Source organism: Alligator sinensis, unplaced genomic scaffold, assembly GCF_000455745.1.
Source record: "Alligator sinensis unplaced genomic scaffold, ASM45574v1 scaffold264_1, whole genome shotgun sequence".
Lineage (NCBI taxonomy): Eukaryota > Metazoa > Chordata > Crocodylia > Alligatoridae > Alligator > Alligator sinensis.
Genome location: NW_005841831.1, coordinates 4,780,725 through 4,800,226, shown reverse-complemented (window position 1 = coordinate 4,800,226; position 19,502 = coordinate 4,780,725). Strand labels below are relative to the sequence as shown.

Here is a 19,502-nt window from a genome sequence, read left to right as displayed (position 1 = left end):
AGGAAAGGGTGAATATGCCTACGCTGGTTTTACCTGCACTCCTCCTGTCTCAACCACTTCTCGATCTGTCCCCATATGCACTTTCTGGAAACACAGGAAGCTCTGCTTGCACACAGTCACTTCTCGTCCAGTCCCACTTGGTTTGTATTCCCCTCACCCTCCATAGTTAAGCCAGCAGGAACTCCTGTCAGGCTGGGCTGCAGCAGGGTGCTCCCTCCTACATCAGTCACTCCCTGGTCCAGCCCTGCAAAGCATCTCCTCAAAACCGAGGTGCCTGGCGCAGTTCCACCTGGCAGCTGCAGTGCAGCACCCTGGAAGGGTCTTGCACCACTCCTGTTGAGAGTTACTGTCTCAGAGACTGTTTCAGAGAGGCATGAGCTGCGATAGGCAGCCTACTTTATCAGACGCTATGAATGAACTTGCAGAAAGAAAGGGTTTAAAATAGAAAGTTAAATACAAAGAGAGGTAGTTCACAATGTTAGTCTGAAGTTAGGCAGAAGGCAGGGCAGGGTGACATCTTACAGATTATGATACAGACCAAGGATTCTCAACCAGAGTGCCTGGAGGTGTCAGAAGATAAGCCAGGTTTGAGGGGGATAAGAAGATAAGCACAGGCTCCTCCCTGCCTGGCACTCCCCACCTCCACTGTTGGACACCTCTGCAAGGAAGTAAGCAAAAGTTCATCCCTGCCCAACTGCTCCTTCCCCCACCTTCACTGTCCTGCATAATAATTACATTCACTTTTTTTTATGGGATTCTGTTCAGTTTGCACAAGTTATGGGAGAGGTGCCTTACATCTAAAAAAGTTGAGAATCACTGATATCGACTAACCTTATAGACTCAGAGATGCCACTCTGAATGAGTTAGTCTATAAACATGATTTTCAACCAGGGTGTCATGACATCCTTGCGTGCCTTGACATCTTTTCAAGGGTGCTGCAGGGTGCCATGCAATTCTAGCACTGTGAGATGTGCAAAAAATGAAACCCAGAGTTTTCAAACAGGAATCCATAGTGTTAACAACTTTGACCTGCTGTGGTCTTTCTGAGTTCTTCACAACAGAAGAATTGCTCTAATATTGTTCCATAGTCAAAAAAAAAGGAGTGAAAACTAAGAGCTGGCATTTTCCGAGGGGTGCCTTGAGTCTAAAACGGTTGAGAACCACTGGTCTACAAGATGCCCCCTTGCTAATACTCTCTGCCTTGCTTCAGAATAGCAGGGCCAGCTACAGCAAACTGCTGAATATCTATTTTGCAAGCTGCAAGTAAAGACAACAATGGGGAACACAGGTTTTAGAAATGTATCCACCCTGAAAGAATTTAAGAATAAACTCTACAAAAATCTGTCACCTTTCCTGTCCTGAAGCCCTCAGTGTATAGGGCTGAAACGCAGTGCCACCTGTACGTTAAAAACATTAAGTACTACCATCCCCTCACATATGGGCAGTGGAGTGCATCCTCCAGACAATCTCTGCCCCTAATCTGAAAGTTGTTTATTCTAGGTTTCAGTTTCCCAAATTTGTAGAATAGGTGCAATACTTTCCTTCTCACAGGGAATTCTAAAACACTCTTATTCTGTAAAGCTTTTGGAAGGCCTCAGACTAACTGTGCTCTTGCAACGTGTATTATAATATAACTCATACAGTTTGTACAGCAGTAATGACAACTTAATGAAGACAAGTTTCTTGTTCATGTAAGATAGGTCATTACTGAATAACGCAGTTCCCTCCATAGAGGAATTAAAACACAGGATTTAAACAATATGCAACAGAAAATAAATGAACAATTTGAGAAAAGTGGGAAAGACACTATACTGTACTTACTTGCATACCACATGCACCTTTTCCAAAAAATTAGCCTTCCAAAACAGGGATGTGTGTCATAAGCAGAGAACCTGATTTCTGCACTAGAATAGAAGCATGGAGAAGCTGTAATGGCCACCAAGGGTTCTGCTTCTCTCTCTCTTCTCCAGCTAGCATTTAGCAGGGGCAGAGTCCCGTTTTCAATCCTCTCAGAGCTGCCAAATGCACAAAAGCTTTTGGCTGAACAGCAGCCAAAAACTGCTGCCCATTTGGCAGCGGCTTTGAAAGGGTTGAAACTAGTTTCTGCCTGAAACAACCAGTGAGCAGGCTGAAGGCAAGTGAACTGCTCCCTATGATCAGCTTTCAGCAATAACTCTGGAAGAATCTTTTTTAACTTCATTCTGCCTTCCCAAAATAAGGTGCCTGTCTTATTTGAGAGTGTGTGGTATGAGAAAATGAGGTAATTATAAAAATGAGTTTGTATTGGTAGCCACAATTAGGCACCAGCCTAACCAAAACCAGAGTATGTCTCATAGGCATCACATAAACAATAGGGTTTTTAATAGGAACTTAAGAGACTGTGGTGCCAGCTTTGTAAATTCTGATGGTGACTTTTCATGATGGGGTATGTGGACTAAACTTAGGGTTTGTTCTTACAATACATTTTTAGATTTGAAAGGAAAAGTAGGGAAAAACAATGAAAGAATACGAAGGGCAAAACAAGAAGCTTGTATTTGCTGCAGTGGAAACACAGGGAGAAACACAAAGAAGGGAATGATCAGGTCACAACAAAGGACAACACTTACTGTCACTTGACATGGGAAGGTTGGGATCAAGGCTTGAAGATTCAGATTTCTGATCACTGACTTCTGTATTGCTCACCTGACTGAAAGGAAGAACATGCATGTAAACCAACAATATTAGTAAACTTTGCATTTATATCACCAGAAATTTCAATCAATTACTTTTCATCTTAGTGAACAAAGGCACACTAGGTGCTCATGGAAACTACCTCTGCATCCTCCTCTGTTTCGCATATACCAACATATGGATTTTGGAGTCAGTCCTTGAGGGTTTTTATACAAACATCAACTTCTCACAACTTTAAAAATTGGTTAGTTCACTAATTGGTCTTACTCTCAAAATAAGACACTTGTCATAAAACAGAAAAGCCTAATATAAACTGCATTGTAATATGCAAATATGAAGAATCAAAGGGACACAATTTATCTTTCTGTATTTAACTGGATCTTTAGAAAAGACATAACACTATTTCATTAATAGTTTCATAATGCTACTCTATTAAGAGTTTATCAGTTCTTAAAAATTATTAAACCAAGGAGACAAAGACTAACTTTTCCACTGGAATACTACATTACATTTAATATAGTTCAAATATATGAATATTTAAAGATAGTATATTTAATTAACATAATGATTTAAGACAGAACATAAAATTTCATCTAGTTAGTTTTCAAGATTTCAATAATTTTTCTTTATGAAATACCTTCCAGAAAAGCCTCCAAAGTTATGCTTCTCTGTAAATGTAGTAAGGATTAAATGTAATTCAAACCAAAGACACGTATTTGAAAACAGCTACTCAACAAAAACTGTACAATACATTTATTTTATATTATGATCCTATCATCTGAGTAATATGTAATATTCCAAAATACTCTAGAGAATCTTGTTAATACTCTCAGTTCAAATGCCTTGTAAGTTTTGTATGAATGTTTGTGTGCTACATGTGAATCGTTTTACCCCAGGACTGCTCCATGAAGCATATTAAACTAATCACTAGAATTAAATATTATAAACAAAATAAGTGGACACAGTTTGAATTTTATGCACCCATTCTCAAAGTTTTCAGCAACATTTCGCGTTTCTATTTAAAAAAATAGAAACTTAGTTTCTAAAGGAGATATTTTTGTTTAAAATAGATTTGTCTGAAAATAATGGTACATTAATTACCAAAAGAAAGATAAGCAACCTGGTCTTGTATATGTTTCTCGTAGTAACATATTTTCTCAGTTGAAACCAACAATAAAAACAGGAAACAGACAGTCGTTCTATACAGAAATCAAATTCTGTATTACATACCTTAAACTTTGCTCTCCAGATTCCTGCATCTTTACTTTTTTCACCTGAAAAGATAAAAATGTTCAAAGATACTTTTAATTTATCCATAATTCATAGAAAAATAGGCCTGAAGGGGACCTCAGGAGGTCATCTAGTTCAACACCCTACTCCATGCAGGATCATCCCCATCTAAACTATCTTGTATAATTCCTTGTCTCATCTATTTCTAAAACTACACAATCAACTACAAGACGTACTGTCTAAAGTTACACCAAAAGCACCCACAATGTCACAGGTAAAGCAGGAAAAGGACTGCCAGGTGCCTACAGATGTGCAGCGAGGCTGCTCAAATGCTCTTTAATTACAGCATGGTAATTAGCATGCTTCAGCAGACTCCACCGTCAAGTGCATCAGCGTCCCCACCATGAAAAATGGCGGAGGGGGAGCTTTAACTAAAGCTCATTGAATGAGCTTTAGTTAAAGTGCCCCCACCACCATTTTTCAGTGTGGGGACAGCATTTTAATTACAGCAGCTCTTGTAGTCGCTCTAATTAAAGTGGGTCTCGCCCACTGGGCCGTGGAAGTTCCAGGGGAGGGCAGCAGGGCAGGGAGCCCCTGCCCCATGCACAGATCTGGGGGCCATGTGCCCCCCCAGGATCCCCCTGGAGTATGCATGGCAGCAGGGAGTTGCCCCCCTGCCCAAACCCACAGTGGCCAACCTGCACCCACCCTGCTACGGGTTCCATTCTGGCCATGCCGCCTGTAGGGGAGGGGGAGCTGGACTCCTCTCTCGGGCCACAGCAACCTCCTGTGGATGGCAGCAGGGGTTTGGCTATTGCTGCTGGGTCCCCCCTCTGGCAGGACTGGTGGGGGAGGCTGTGGGTGGGTGGCAAGGGGAAGTAGCAGGGCCAAGGGGCCAGAGGTAAGGGGCCTGGACTTCTGTCCTGGTGAGCAAAGGGGGCAGGGGGAGCTCTGATTTTCCATGATAAAAAAAACCAAAATGTATAGGTACATAAAATTTGTTTTATTATAGTGATTTAGGCAATGGTAGGCTTCCAAATAGCTTTGAAATGGTAAATATGTCAATAAAGCATTGTGTTCAATTGATCTCTCTCTCTCTCTAGAGAGAGAGGGATTTGGGGGGTTTTAATCAGAGAATTTGCGATTTTTTATCATAGAATTTGTGGGTTTTTTAATCAAGGAAAACCAGGATCCCTGCTAATAAGGCATTACTTAAAGAACTTAAGTTGAAGCTGCTTCTAGAGCTCTGCTTTGTTCTCCTGGTGCTAAGAATGGTTCTCTCCCAACACCTGCCTACAGTTGGTAGTGGCTTAATTTAGAATACTGTGCACAGTAGTCAGATACGTAAATAGTACATGAAATGACATTTCATTTTTTAAGAAAAGACAGTTTACAACAAAGGTACTTTAGCACACATGAATACAAGTTCATTAACATCTCAGAACAGGTGCTGGATGGTTTAAGGCAAGCATGCCCTCTTGGGACCTCTCCAACAATGCTGGCTGTAGCTGTGGAGCTCAAACTCAGACAGCCAACCACATTATCTACAAATGCCCTTATGGCACATCCTTCAGGTGTTCAAGGTCTTTATTGACATTGGCCATTCTACCTGTTGCTGGCTTTCTGGCCTTTATGCTTCCAACATATAAGTGTGGCGACATTCACTCCATCATCATCATCAATACAACTTCTTTGATATATTAGGGGTAATATTAACAGACATTATACTCTTTATCAGTACCTGAACCTAGTTTTGTAACAAACACACACTTCATTCAAAGATCGTCCCAAATAACAGAATACTAAGGCTCTGTCTACAATACAAAGTTCGGCCAATATAGCTAAATGGACTAAGGATGAGAAAACACCATGCCTTGTAGATGTAGCTATACCAAAAAAACCCCACAGCTCTGCTGGTAAAAGGTATTTCTGCATTCATGCAACTGATGTATTTCTGACAACAGAAAAACTCTTTCTGCTGGTATATACTGCATCTGTGTCACGGGATTCTGCCACTAGAAATTTGCCACCATTGTTAAAGTAACAGTAACCCTGAAATGTATGCAAGGCCTATGTATTATGCTGGTACTGTTAGCTGTCTCATTTGTGGATCTTACCCATGAGGAGTAATGGCTCACCTGTACATCATAGATAAGGTGGCTCTTTGAATACTCAGCAGAGAAGAAACAGAGGGTTGTGTTGTCTTTTTTCTGCTTATGTCTGGTATCTGCACAGGCTTCTTAGGAGGTTGGAAAAGAATTCTCATATACAACTACAGCCATCTTTGTCTATCTCATCCAGCTTAAAATAGCCAAATTCTTTTTATTCAGTGTCTGGCTAGCAGGATAGAGTGATTTAAATCCAATTAATTTTAAATCAACAAGAAACTGAAAGATGTTTGTATTTCAGTTGCTTAAAAATATTACTGAAACCCGAAAGTCTTTGGAGAACAAGTCCCAAAAGTCCAACAATATATCATGGCAGGAAAAAAGTATGGTGTTTTCTGGCAGCTGCATGTACAGTGAGATTAGTCTGCTGTGGCAAATGACTTTTCAGTTTAAAATGTTACAGGAACGTACAATCAGCATCAGCAAGAGGCTAAAGTAAGATACAATGATGGCATGCTTAGCTAAAGAGAAATTTGTCTTATATTTGTTTGTATTTACACATTCTACATTTCTAGTCATGACATTCCTTGATTTTCTATGAAAAACTAAATGAAAAGCAAACTAGAAGATTTCTTTTGGCACAGTTTTGTCCCTGGCATCCTCTCCGTATCTCCACAAATGTCTTCTACTATGTTATCCTATCCCTCATGATGAACCAAGCCCTTCCAAGAAAGTTAAGTGAAGTTTCTTGTATGACACATCCCCTGCCATATTGCCAGTCACCACTTGAGTTTTGCATGCTTAGTACTGCCTGCATCAGAGTAACCCAGGGTAAAAAGCAATCAACTTACCTAATATTTGGGAGACACTAGTTATGTATCTATAGATAATGTCAGGTACTAGTGTATTTAGGAAAAGCCATACTTAAATAAATTCCGTATATTCCACTAACAAATTCCCCCACGCTAGTCAAAGCCATTATCTTTCAGACATTTAAACCAGAAGGAAAGTTTCTAAGTCATCCCTAGGACTATGAGAAACCTAATACAAATATAAAAATCAAGTGAGATCACTTTATTTGTCAAGCTTCCATATCTTCTAAAAAAAGTACCTAGTCTGGCATAGAATGACAAACAAAACAAAGTGTAATTTTTTTTTTTTTGAGGGGGGGGAAACAAAGGTACGACTCAGAATACATTTATAGCCAGCAGGTAAATTTCAATCTTAACTACGGAGATAAAAGTTGCGTCTCTCCACCATACTAAAAGAAAAAGATTGATCAGCTAATACATTTTAAAATTTAAAAATCTGAATTAAAAGATACCCTTAGTACAGCAGATGGAAGTGTAGCAAAACGTTTTAATTAGAAAATGCATATCCATCAAAAAATGCAAGTTTTTGCAGGAACATGGATGAAATTTTCACATGGACACATTTCTTAGCTCCAGGATAGAACTGAGTCAAAATCAGAGAGAAAAGTGCACACACCCAAGAATAACATACAGCCTGGCGGTTAGGACACTTTGGTTGTGGGAACTTATATTCACATCCCTGATCTTCCTAATTTGGAGTCAGGACTTGAATATGTCTCCCATGTCCCTGGCAATAATCTGATAACCATGGCATAGGCCAGGACTGTCCAGTTTACAACTTGCGGACAGCTGTGGCATACAGACTCCCTCCCAGCCGCAGCTCCCCGCATGACACCAGCTGTTGTTACAGCTGGGCTCTCTGAACTCCCCCACCCTTCTCCAGCTTCTGCTTCTTGGCAGTACAATCCATGGGACCTGGGGACTCCCCCACACTATATGGGGGGAGTGTGGGGGTGCAGATAATCCCACGTAGAGGCAGGGGCTGAAAGGCAAAGTAAGCACAAGTGGTGGTTCACATGGTAAGAAGGGGCAATGGGAGCCTGCACAGCATGTGGCACTGGGGGCTCGTGAAGATTGCATAAGCAGTTTCAACAATTCAATCCTCTAAAGAAGCTGTGCTCATGATTTTGGCTGGGAGGGTTATCTGGTCCCATAGGTCAGATGAGGGTGTGGAGCCAGTCTCCAGGCTGGATTGGGCTCATAAAACCAGCCCCATATGTGGCACATGCCAAAGACTAGCTCTGAGAGTTGCAGGTAGCACACACCTACCTGCACATACCAGCTTCAGCCCCACATACCACATGCGGGGCTGGCATCAGTACATGGGGCTAGAACCAGCATGTGTATAAAACCAGCCTAGTATGCTGCATCTGGTGTGCAGGGCTGGTCTGTGGGCCCAGTCTGGAATGGCTCCAGATCCATCATGCAGGGCCAATCTGGTGTGGCACCCCATACAGCACATGCCCTGGACCAGCCCCACATGTAGCATTGTGCCAGATCAGCTCCATGAAGCATGTGGGACTGGAGCTGCATGTGTTGCATGCGGCATACAGGGCCAGTCTGAGATCTACAGGCAGCAACATAGACTGGATGATATAGTGCCATGGGCCAAATCTGGCCTGTGAGCCTTATCTCTGATACCTCATCCCTAGAGTAAGGGACAGCAAACTACAGCCAGTGGAGTCAATGGATCCAGAAGTGTTTGGCTGTGAGAAAGCCTCAGCAACATTTGGGGGTGAGGTCTTTGCCTGGCCCACACTGCAGCTGGGTAGCCAGGTATAGGGGAGCTTTGCCCATGCCACACCACAGCCAAGCAGTGGGAAGAAGCAGCAGCAGGAACTAAATATTAGCAGTTGCCCACCTTGGGCCCAAGCTGGGCCATTACATACTGCCACCAGAAAGATTACCAACCACTACTCTAGAGGACTTCTGGATGCTCTGGCCTTGAGCACAGGAATAAAGGTTTACAGTATATGTACACTATTCCAGGGGGCGCTCTACAAGCCATAGAAATTTAGTGTATAGGAGTTTGGTGAGGCAAGTGAGAACTTGGTGATGGGGCATGAATCATAGAAAATCAGGGCTGAAAGGGACTTCTAGAAGGCATCTAGTCCCACTAAGGATGACAGTGGAATCATCCTTATCCCAATCATTCCATGCCACACCTTCCCTAACCTATTACTAAAACTACTAAATCAAGTCTGATGCACCATTACAACACATAGCAACCTGATGCCACAGGTAAAGCAGGGGGACAATACACAGTAACAGGACACTGGTCACTGGGTTGTTACAATTTGCTTGAAAAAAATCCAAGGAAGAAGGATCTCTCAAGATCTGTATGCCTCCTCCTCCTACAGATACATGTGGCAACAGGAGGGGAAAAATAAATCCTTCCCAGCCCAATGTGGCCAGCAAAAGCCCAGAAGTACAGAAAATACCAACACCATAGCATAGACGCAGCTATTCCCAGATCATCCCTGACCAGTACTTATCCAGCCTCCTCTTAAACACCTTCAGTGATAAGCATCCACAACTTCCCTAGGCAGTCTATCCCACTGCCTCACTGTTCTAAAGGCGAAGTTCTTCCGATATCCAGTCAAATCTTTACTGCAACTTCAATGCATTGGTCTGTATCCTACTCTCTGCAGCAAGAGAGCAAAAAGGTGCCCTCCCTCTTCTTTATGGCAGCCCTTGAGATACTTAATGACTGTTATCATGTCCACTCTTAAGTGCTTTTTCCCACAAACTGAACTTGCCTATTTCTTTCAACCTCATGTCACGTGGCTTACTTTCCAAGTCCTTTATCATTTTTCTTGCCCACTTCTGGAACCTCTCCAAATTTTCCACATCCTTTTAAAAATGTGGAGCCCAAAACTGCACACAACACAGCACACTAGATGAAGCCTAACCAATGCCAAGTACAGAGGCGCTATCACCTCCCATGCCTTACACCTAACACTTATTGATGCAGCCCAAAACTGTATTTGCTTTCTGGGCAGCTACATCACTGTGCACTCATTGAGTCTGTTCACCCAAGACTGCCACATCCTTTTCTGTAGTGCTGCCATCTAGCCAGTTGTCACCCATTTTGTATTTGTGTTTTGGATTATTTTTCCAATGATGTAGCACCTTGCATTTGCCAGCACTGAACTTTATCCTGCTGGCTCTAGCCCAGCTTTCCAGTCTGTAAAGGTCCGTCTGAATTGTACTCCTGTCCTGTACCATATTCGTAATACTTCCCAGTTTCATGTCATGTGCAAATGTGCTCAAAAAGCAAATAATAATTGAAAAACATATTGAACAGCACTGGGCCCAGGACAGACCCTTGTGGGACTCCACTTGAAACCTTCGGCTGTTCTGACACAGATCCATTTATAATTACGCTTTGCTTGCTGCTATTGATCCAGTTGTCTATGTACCTTATAGCAGTCCTGTCCAGCCCACGTTTCTCCATTTTGTTTATGTGATGGTCATATGGAACCATGTCAAAATCCTTGCTGATGTCCAGATACACTATGTCCACTATGACTCTTCATCCACTCAGCTAGTTGTTTCTTTGAAGAAAGACCCAACTTGTTTGGCACAATTTATTCTTAGTGTACCTATGCTGGCTACTTGTGATCAGTCTTTACTTCCCCAGATATCTGCAAATGAATATCCTTACGATATGCTCCAATAACTTGCTAGGTAGTGAGATAATACTAACCAGCCTATAGTTCCCTAGGTCTTCCTTTCTACCTTATTTTAAAGAGAGGCACTATGTTGGTCCTTGTCCAGTCCTCTGATACCTTACCAGTCTCCCATATGTTCATAAATATTATTGCCAAAGGTTCCAAGATACCTTGTGCCAGTTCCTTCAGTACTCTGGGATGAAGTTCATTAGACTCTGCTGATCTGAATTCATTCAGACCCAACAAAGCTCTGTCTCTTGTTATCTCACCCCCAGCTTGTCCCCTCCCCACCTTATTAGGGCTGCTGGCAGACATAGGGAAAAAAATGGCACCTCACCGGAAGAGGAGCCACATCACTTTGATCCGGCCCGCCCACCACCTGTACAGATTGCATGTTCAACGGGGCTTTTTGGTGCTTTTATCTAATAGCAGAAAACTGACATGGCTTCTTTTCTGGGCACGCGCTGCACTCAGTGTGTGGGGCATGCCGAGCTGAACGTAAAGCACCTTTCCATTGCCTGTAAGCTTTCCTTTAGTATACGAGGCATTTTAGAAGCTCCTTGTGCCACATGGATTTCTTGCCATTCACCTCATGCTTCCATTGGGTCAGAATAGCTTGCTGGGCTTCCAATACTGTGCTTTTTAGAAGCACTGGCATGTGCCAATGCTCCTGCTAGGACTTAAGTCTAAATGTTCCTGGTTAGAAGATCTTGTCCCTCCACTCAGGGTCACAATGATCATCATATGTGGGGTCAGGAAGGAATTTTACCCCATGGTCACCCTGGTACAGGCTGTCAGGTGTTTTGCCTTCCTATGCGGTGAGGATGAGTGGTTCTTTCCTTGGAGGACTTGACTGTATCCAGACATGCATGGATGTTTGGTTCCCTAGGGACAACTAGCAGCGGTGCACCTTGTGTCCCCAGGGAATGCCTGTGTTACACGTGCTCTGGTGCGCGGCCAAGTTATCCCAAATGGAGTACGGGTGGCTGGGGCCAACACTGGGTTGGCCCCAACAGCCTTACCTGGGGGCCTCCTAGGGCTGCAGCTATGTTGCTCCTACTGAGTGGAGACTGGCCGGCAGTGGAGTGCGGCTCTGGCTGGTTAGGCTCTGGCTTTGGGCACTGCATGCTGCCGCTGTGTGCCCTACTCTGCTTTTTTTTTTTTCTATGGATCTTTTTGACCCCTGGATATCTAGGAGTCAAAAAAACTCCTCCATGCTGCTTCCTTGCAGCACAGAGAACAACTGACCATGAGGTATGTGGTGCCACAGAAATGTCTGCTGCACTGCATACCACACAGCCACACTTGTCTGGACACAACCCTTGAGTAAATTTTAACAACATTTTCAGCAACAGGACATTGGCTGCTGTGGTCCCCCCCGCTTTACCTCTGGCAGATTAAGGCGTTATTTCTTTTGGATGCATCAGGGTTAACTATGTAGTTTTAGTAATAGGTTAGACAATGGTTTTGGATATGAATCTTCCTGCCTCAGGCAGGGGATTGGACTAGATGACCTCTGGAAGTCCCTTCCAGCTCTACTTTTCTAAGGTTCTATAAACACCACTCTCTTGTTCATCTACAATTGCCATGAAAATACTCTGTTTTTCAGAAAATACTGAAGGAATGCCACTTGGCTGTTCCACCTTGTCTATCCTTGCAGTTGGGTCATAATAAATCCCTTATAGTTGTTAGTGTGGTATTTTGCAGCTTCATGGTCTTGGAAGTAGTTCTGAAACTCTATCACTTGATTAACAATAGGCTTCACAGAGTTAGAGATGTCATTTTCCAGAAGGTTCACAAAATGAGAGACACCACCATCGCATACAGAAAACTCATGGTTTTTTAGTTTTTGGTTTTTCAGTTCTCACATTTTTCTACCCCCCCGTTTCGGTTGCACTGCCCCTGAAGGCTCAAGCTACTTTAAATTTTGCTTCTTTGATGGCTTCTATAGCAAGAGTTATACAATATTTCAATGTCTTATTAATAATCGTTAGAGAAGTTTCTGGAACGTCTGAGAACGTTTGCTTGATGAAAGCAAAACGTTTCATCTTCAGGCTAACCTGAAGAAGGGCATACAGTACCCAAAAGCTTGTTCAACATCTCTCCAACCATGGAGATGTCCAGTAAAAGCTATCACAAAACCCCTTGCTTCTCCAGCCATTTTCTCGACCATAAGGCCACAGCAGCACCCAAACCCTACTGGCTCGACGAAAGCCAGTTTTCACTACTGTGCTTGTAAAAACAGACAGCAGACACATGCTTTCTTTTTTTCTTCTTTTTTGCCATTGCTCCACACATGCCTTATTAAGAGTCTCTTGGAAGAAGCAGCTTTTTAAAATGCTTATCAGCCTCTCTTGGTGACCAAGGCATAGTGTGAGATTCCTCTGCAAGGGAGGGTGCAATGTGGTTGATTATAATGATAAACATTGCATTTTTCCTTGAGGAAAAAGCACTTTTTAATAGTGATTATGCCAGTAAGATGTTTTTAGTAGTTGAGACATTGCAACCTTATAAAATTGCTATGAAGGTTTGTACCTACCTTGAAACAAATTCTATGTATATACCGTCTGCCATGCAGGATTTTTAAAGTGAAAATTACAGATCAGTTGCATGCAATTTTATATATATTTTAAGGATAACAGGTCATAGTAAAGGATTGCTTTTGAAAAATATAATCCTGATAACTAATACAATTACTTTTCATGACAAAAGGTTATTTGGGTTGCTTCTAGTGACTTTTGAAAGATACCTCCCTTTATCTGTCTCCCAGTCTTACACCCTTCCCTGGGAATCCCACACAAGACAGAATAGAAAAAACTCATATAATATAGCAGGAAACCATCTTGCTGCAAAGATAAATTCTTACTAGAACCTGGGAAGAGGGACAGTCAAAGCGGGAACCAACTAAAGCCATGTATCAGGATACAACACACAACCTTTATGGCAGAACGTCTGGTGTGGGCAATCCTAGCATGCCTTGTTTGTAAGTGACAATTCCTATACATTTCAAACACTCATCATTATTCCATCATGGAGGAACAGTGATCTGGCTCCTTTCCTTTTTGTGTGTCCTTGTGTGATAAGGTACTTAGCAGAATTCGCTGGAATCTGACAGGGCTATTCTATGACTGCTTTTGCTAAGGACTTGAATTTGCAACCTCTGGGCCGTCAACCATGAGCCTTAGTGCCCACACCACCCCAGCCATCATGACCAGAATAACAAATGACAGACTTGAATAACTTCATTTTTCCCTGCCACTTATCCAAAATTATGTGGAAGTAAGCCCTTAAATAAGCATACATTACTTATGCATTACTTTTCACATTTATATACAAAAGAGTAACTTTGAGATATAATAATAATTAATTATGGCAAGGAAGCAGGGGGTTGGAGTACATGGAGGTCCCTTGCAGCCCTACTTTTCTATGATTCTCTATTAGTTTCCCCTTTCCTCTGATGACAAATTTTACAAGCATATAAAAATGCTACTTTAGATTAGAACAATATTAGGTCTAATTCTGCATTCTAATCTCTATCAGTGACTACTATAAGATTCTTTACAGAAAGTCTTCCATGGTTACTTATGGAATAAACCTGCACTTATGGACAGTTTCTTCCTAACTTTTCATCAGTTAGGAGTTGAATTATGCCCCAATTCAAAAGCATTTATAAAAAAAATTCCCCCATACCTAATGTTATAAACACAGATGCTTTCATAACCCATGTAATTAGAATCCCCCAAAGATGTGGATATCAATATCACCCTGTGATGCCAAATACATATTCTGATATGTGGGATAAGCATTTGATAATATCTCCAATCCTAAAGAGAAGTAAGGGTTCTCTTTTACTGGACTGGGAGAGATGTTAAGACAAGCTTTCAAGCACAAAGAGAGCTTGTATAACATTTTTCTGCGAGCTATCCAGTTGGTAAAGCTTGACTAAATTACAAATATAAAATTGTCACTAGCTTATGTATGGTAAAAATGTTTAACTAGTATGATGTTACACATGAACCTGATACAGGAATTAATATGCATCATATTTATGTGTAACACATTTATTAATTCCTGTATCAAATGAAAACATCTGTTTTCATTCTATTCCACATTACTATTTATCCTTCTGCAAACTTCTGTGAAATGCTATTATCAATAATTTATAAGATGACAGTATTTCAAATACATATCACTGAGAGATATCTCTTTACTATAACTTATTTTTACTATTCAGGAAATTCAAATAAGTATATAATATAATAACTATAGTAACTAATTTTTAATATTCTGTAAATTAAAATAATTCAAACTGCATAAAGTGAAGGGTAACCACTGTGGAAACAATTACTTAAACAGTAATTTTTCATTTTTTTCATTTTAAAAACAGTTTGAAACTATCATTTTTATTGTAGAGCTTTGCTTTGTTTAAAAAACATCTCCTTGTTTTAAAGATTTTAAAACAAAATATGACAAAAGTTCAAAAATATCTATCTACTCATCTTATTATCGGCATTTTTATGATATTAAATAAGGCTAGTGCACAATCTATATTACTAACAGCAAAATCAATTTCCATTCCCAGAACTACGCAATGAGACATATTACCTGTTACAGAATTGACCTGAGAAACTGAAATTGAAATAATAACTTTTTCCACAATCATTTTTTAATATTTAAAAAAAGTACTTACTGGTTGTTCTGGTAAGTCTTGTGCCTTTTCCATTGGTGTTAATATTTTTAATATACTTAAATGGTTAGAATGCGTGTCTTCGTCTGCAGTCTTCAAAGCCTGTTAAAAAAGGTGTTCACAGCTTTATGTACTTTTTGGGGTGCTTATCATTTAGGTTATCAGAGAATATTCATATCCTCGGCTCTCAGGCTTCATAAATTTGTGTTGCTATCCCCAAAGTAAGAGAACAAAACTCCCATATGGAAGGCTTTTATAAAAACAAGGGATTTACCAGTAAGCCTCAAGATGTAAACAGATTTTTTTTTTTAGTACGCACGTGGCACTTCTTGACAGCACTTCACTTACAGATATTTGCTATGGAAGCTAACGTATTAAACACTAACTGTACACGTGCACTGCAATTTGAAAAATGAGTAGTGATCAAGCCTGGGCTACTACCGGTATATCAGTAAACAATGATTCAACCTAACCTGGTTTAATTTAGAACATTTACATAACTGTTACACACAAATTAAACCAGGACAAGCATGAATTAGATGGTTGGTTTTTTCCCCTTGTTTTAAACAAGCAATATTGGCTATTACCAAGTTTGTAAAACAAGTTTACTATTTAAACTATACATTTAAGAATAAATAGTGTGACTTTGTATTTTGAAACAAAATTTAATTAACAAACTCAAAATTGTTAGCACCAAACCCTATCTGAATCGTGCACTGTAATGCATTAACCATAGGACCTGCATGCATTAACCATAGGAAAAAGTTAGTTAGAAAGAAGACTATTTTCAGAAATATTTTGCAGAATTCAGAGAGTCTGCCAAAAAAAAAAAAAAGTCAATAAAAACAATTTCTCTAGGGGCTTTCCAACACTAAAAAACACAAAAATACAACATAGTAGATTTATAGCAGTATATAGTATCAACTGAAAGTAAAATGTAAGGGGTTAAAATCATGATGGTCAAATTCTGAATATGAATCAGTTTAGTTTATTTCTCCTCTAGCATGCTGTTATCACTGACTTTAGACAGGCTACATTAAAAACAATATACATTGCATGAGTTGCTTTAAGACACTCCTCTCAGCACATACCGTCTAATGTTTATAACTTCTTGTGCTTCCCTGTCTCGCTTGCAAATAAAGAACCCAAAACATAATAAAAATTGGATACATTCAAACAGATATGTGGTCATTTTACTGCTACAGAACCACAAAAAACCCTGAAAGTGCACAGAATAATTTGGGGATATATAAATATAACAATTATATTGGTAATTTATCTACTGAGTTAGAAACTTTTGCTGGCCTCACTGAAATCTGTGAAAAATGTCAATGGCAATGGAAATACAATACATCCTTTAATTCAGTATCAAATCAGGCTGCTTATTCTCTCTCTTGCTGCTTCGATATTTATATTCTGCCTTTGGTATCTAAACACCTTCCATACTATGAAATTATCCAAAGAAAAAGTCTGAGTTGTGGCATTACTCCAAACAGCTGCCATCTACTGCTCTCCCTCAGACTTGTGCCTGAATTCATAGTTCTTATAATTATTCTGTCCTTCACTCATGATGATAGCTGAAAAACCTTGTATTCAGAATGAGCTTTTGAGATGTATTCATAATTTATACTAACAAATGAAAAAAAAAATACAATTGGTTTTGTATCCGCATCAGTGGGAAACACTGTAGGGTCAGTAAAATAAACAATTATTTGGCACAAGTAAATTTTTTTAAAGCTTCTTGGTGACTAAGGAATCTAAATCCTATTTTCAAAAGTAATTAAGGCTTGAAGTTCCTAAATTATTTTGACTTACAATGAAGCAAAGCCTTCTAAATAATTTAAGCATACACAAAAATTCACCTGAGGTCTACTGCACACAGTGCAATAGATGAAGTCATAAACGATAGCTTGAGCTTGTGTTTTTGTCAGTTTATATCTATACTCCACCTTAATTCACTACAATTCACCTTGGCTGGGATGATCTGGCTGGGGACAGTCCTGCTTTGAGCGGGAGGTTGGACTAGATGACCTCCTGAGGTGCCTTCCAACCCTAATTTTCTATGATTAAATGTAAAAGGGAGGTAGTTAGCCATGGTAGTCTGAGACTAACTCATTCAGAGAGAATAAACTGTCACACAAAACAACGTATGCCTCTATGAATGAGTTCCTAAAGATGCCATGCTGCCCTGCCTTCTGCTTAAGCATGAAAAGTGAATTTCCTTTCTTATGTATTTATATATCTATGTATGTTTGCAATTTACTCATTCAAATTTTAAAAAACAAGGACTGGAAGAAAAAAATGGAAATTGTAAAGATTATGAATGGAACTGTATGCCATGGTTGCTTGTGATGGTACTAATGACGCAGCCCGTCCGCTTTAGTCCTATATTCCTCTGATTTCTTAAGCAGTTTCAGAACTACAGTGTAAATTCTTGGAAAATTCCAAAGCTGAAATCTTCAGGGAAGGTTTTGAATCAAAAGCTACATTAGAAAGTAAAGCAGTAAACCTGTTCTGTTTTGACTTCTTGCCTAAACACCTTTTTATTTACTCTGGCTTTCCATGGATAGGAAGAGTGAAAACAAGGTGCATACATGTAATTTGTATTCATATGGAAAAGGTCACATTTGTTCTCATGAATACTGAAATTAGGTTTAAGGAACACCTAGTTTATGAACAGGACTAAAATTCAATCAGAAAACTCTTTTGTTATCCACGAATGTAGTTTTCACACTCCACCCTGCAAAAGTCAAAATAAAGAAACTTCTTCAGGTAGCAAATGAAAACTTGAGCCACAGCTGTCTCACATTCATTTCCTTTGGGAAATATAAGCTATGCCTGCAGTAAACACTCATGCATACAGAGGACATGCTATAATGAAACTTTGCAATTCGGTGGAGTTACAGGAAAGGAAGAGAGAACGCAATCAGCAGAAAAGAGCGTGTACCAGACAGTGCATAGTGGATTATGAGTTCTCTAAGCAACACAGGTTTATAGTTTAGGATGTCTCTTTAACGTTTTATTTAATCTTTGCTAGGACAGAAGATGGATGATGGGTGATACATTATTCAGCAAATGCCCATCTTTGCGGGCTAAAAAGAATGAAGAAAAATAATTTACATCTTTTTGGCTGCAAACAAATCAAAATCAGTATTTGAAACTATGACAGAATGCAAAACTCTAGAACGTTTGGTTCAGAGGCGATACCTTTTATTATGCCAACTAAGAAATCGCAAAAAAAAACCTCTCTTTCTGCAAGCTATGGAAGATTCAACTTCACTTGAATAAATTTTTCAAATAATTTCCAATAGAAAAAAAAATTAGGAAACAGTACAAGAATAACTTAAAAGATAGGAAAACTTCCAGCATCCCCAATTAGAAACTGTTGTACTATTTAAACCATAGCCTTGTATCTTCAAAAACTACTCCCTGCATAAGCTTCTATTGAACAGTCTGGCCCATTACACTACATGATCAGCATAGGAAACTTGGAGAGAGGAGAATGACCTCTAGTCCAAATAGTCCAACATCCAACCAATGCAGGATTGTTGCTTACAGTATATTCCCAAACTCACCATTCAGAGACCATGAAAATTGGACATGGCAAATACCTTAAGTCATTTTTTGTATTTGGGTTCTGTATTTTATTTCCTTTAGAATGTTTATAACATTAAAAAAACCACAGGGAATGGAGGCAAAACAAGAACACTGGATTATGACATATGACATGATATCAAGTCTTCTGACACTAATTTTACTGTTCTGACATATTTTCATTGAGCAAATGTATGCTAACATAATGGTAAAAGCATGAATGTGCCCACAAAGCAAAAAGCAAAGCCAAACCTTGCCCTCTTCCCCCATAAAAACCCAAAGAACCATTATCACAATGTTAAATACAATTATTAAACATTAAGAAATGCATCTGCATTTTGTGAGCTGGTGCGCAACGCATTAAGATACCAATCCCCCCCTCAAAGGTAAAATATTTTAAGCTAAATCTAAAAACTACTTATGCATCTTGCTCTCAAATTTTCTTTTTGCAATAATCTATTCTTTTAATGGATTCTATACAAAAACCACCAGTTTGCCAATGGAAGACAGAAAAAAAACAAAAAAAATTACAATACATATGGAGTCCTCTGGATTAGTATATCTATGTGCAGTAATGACACAACACAGTCTTGGCAAATGATGCAAGCAGAAACCAAGATAACCTTTATGTTCTGGCATCAAGCCAAGATAAAGCAAACAGTGCAAA

At 39.8% G+C, this 19,502-nt stretch overlaps 1 protein-coding gene across 5 annotated transcripts in view; it reads right to left on the bottom strand.

Annotated features, from left to right (window-relative positions):
* The window catches only part of EYA3 (EYA transcriptional coactivator and phosphatase 3), a 137,601-nt gene that overhangs the window by 60,362 nt on the left and 57,737 nt on the right, over positions 1-19,502 (bottom strand). For 4 of the 5 annotated variants that reach the window (XM_006014817.3, XM_006014819.3, XM_006014820.3 and 1 more), the window contains exons 2-4: positions 15,245-15,343; positions 3,901-3,944; positions 2,607-2,686 (exon numbers count right to left, since the gene is read on the bottom strand). In XM_006014817.3, coding sequence (XP_006014879.1) covers positions 2,607-2,686; positions 3,901-3,944; positions 15,245-15,277 — 157 coding nt within the window. In that variant the 5' untranslated portion in view covers positions 15,278-15,343. The remainder of the gene's footprint in view (positions 1-2,606; positions 2,687-3,900; positions 3,945-15,244; positions 15,344-19,502) is intronic. The other variant, XM_025211735.1, reaches the window with a different exon arrangement.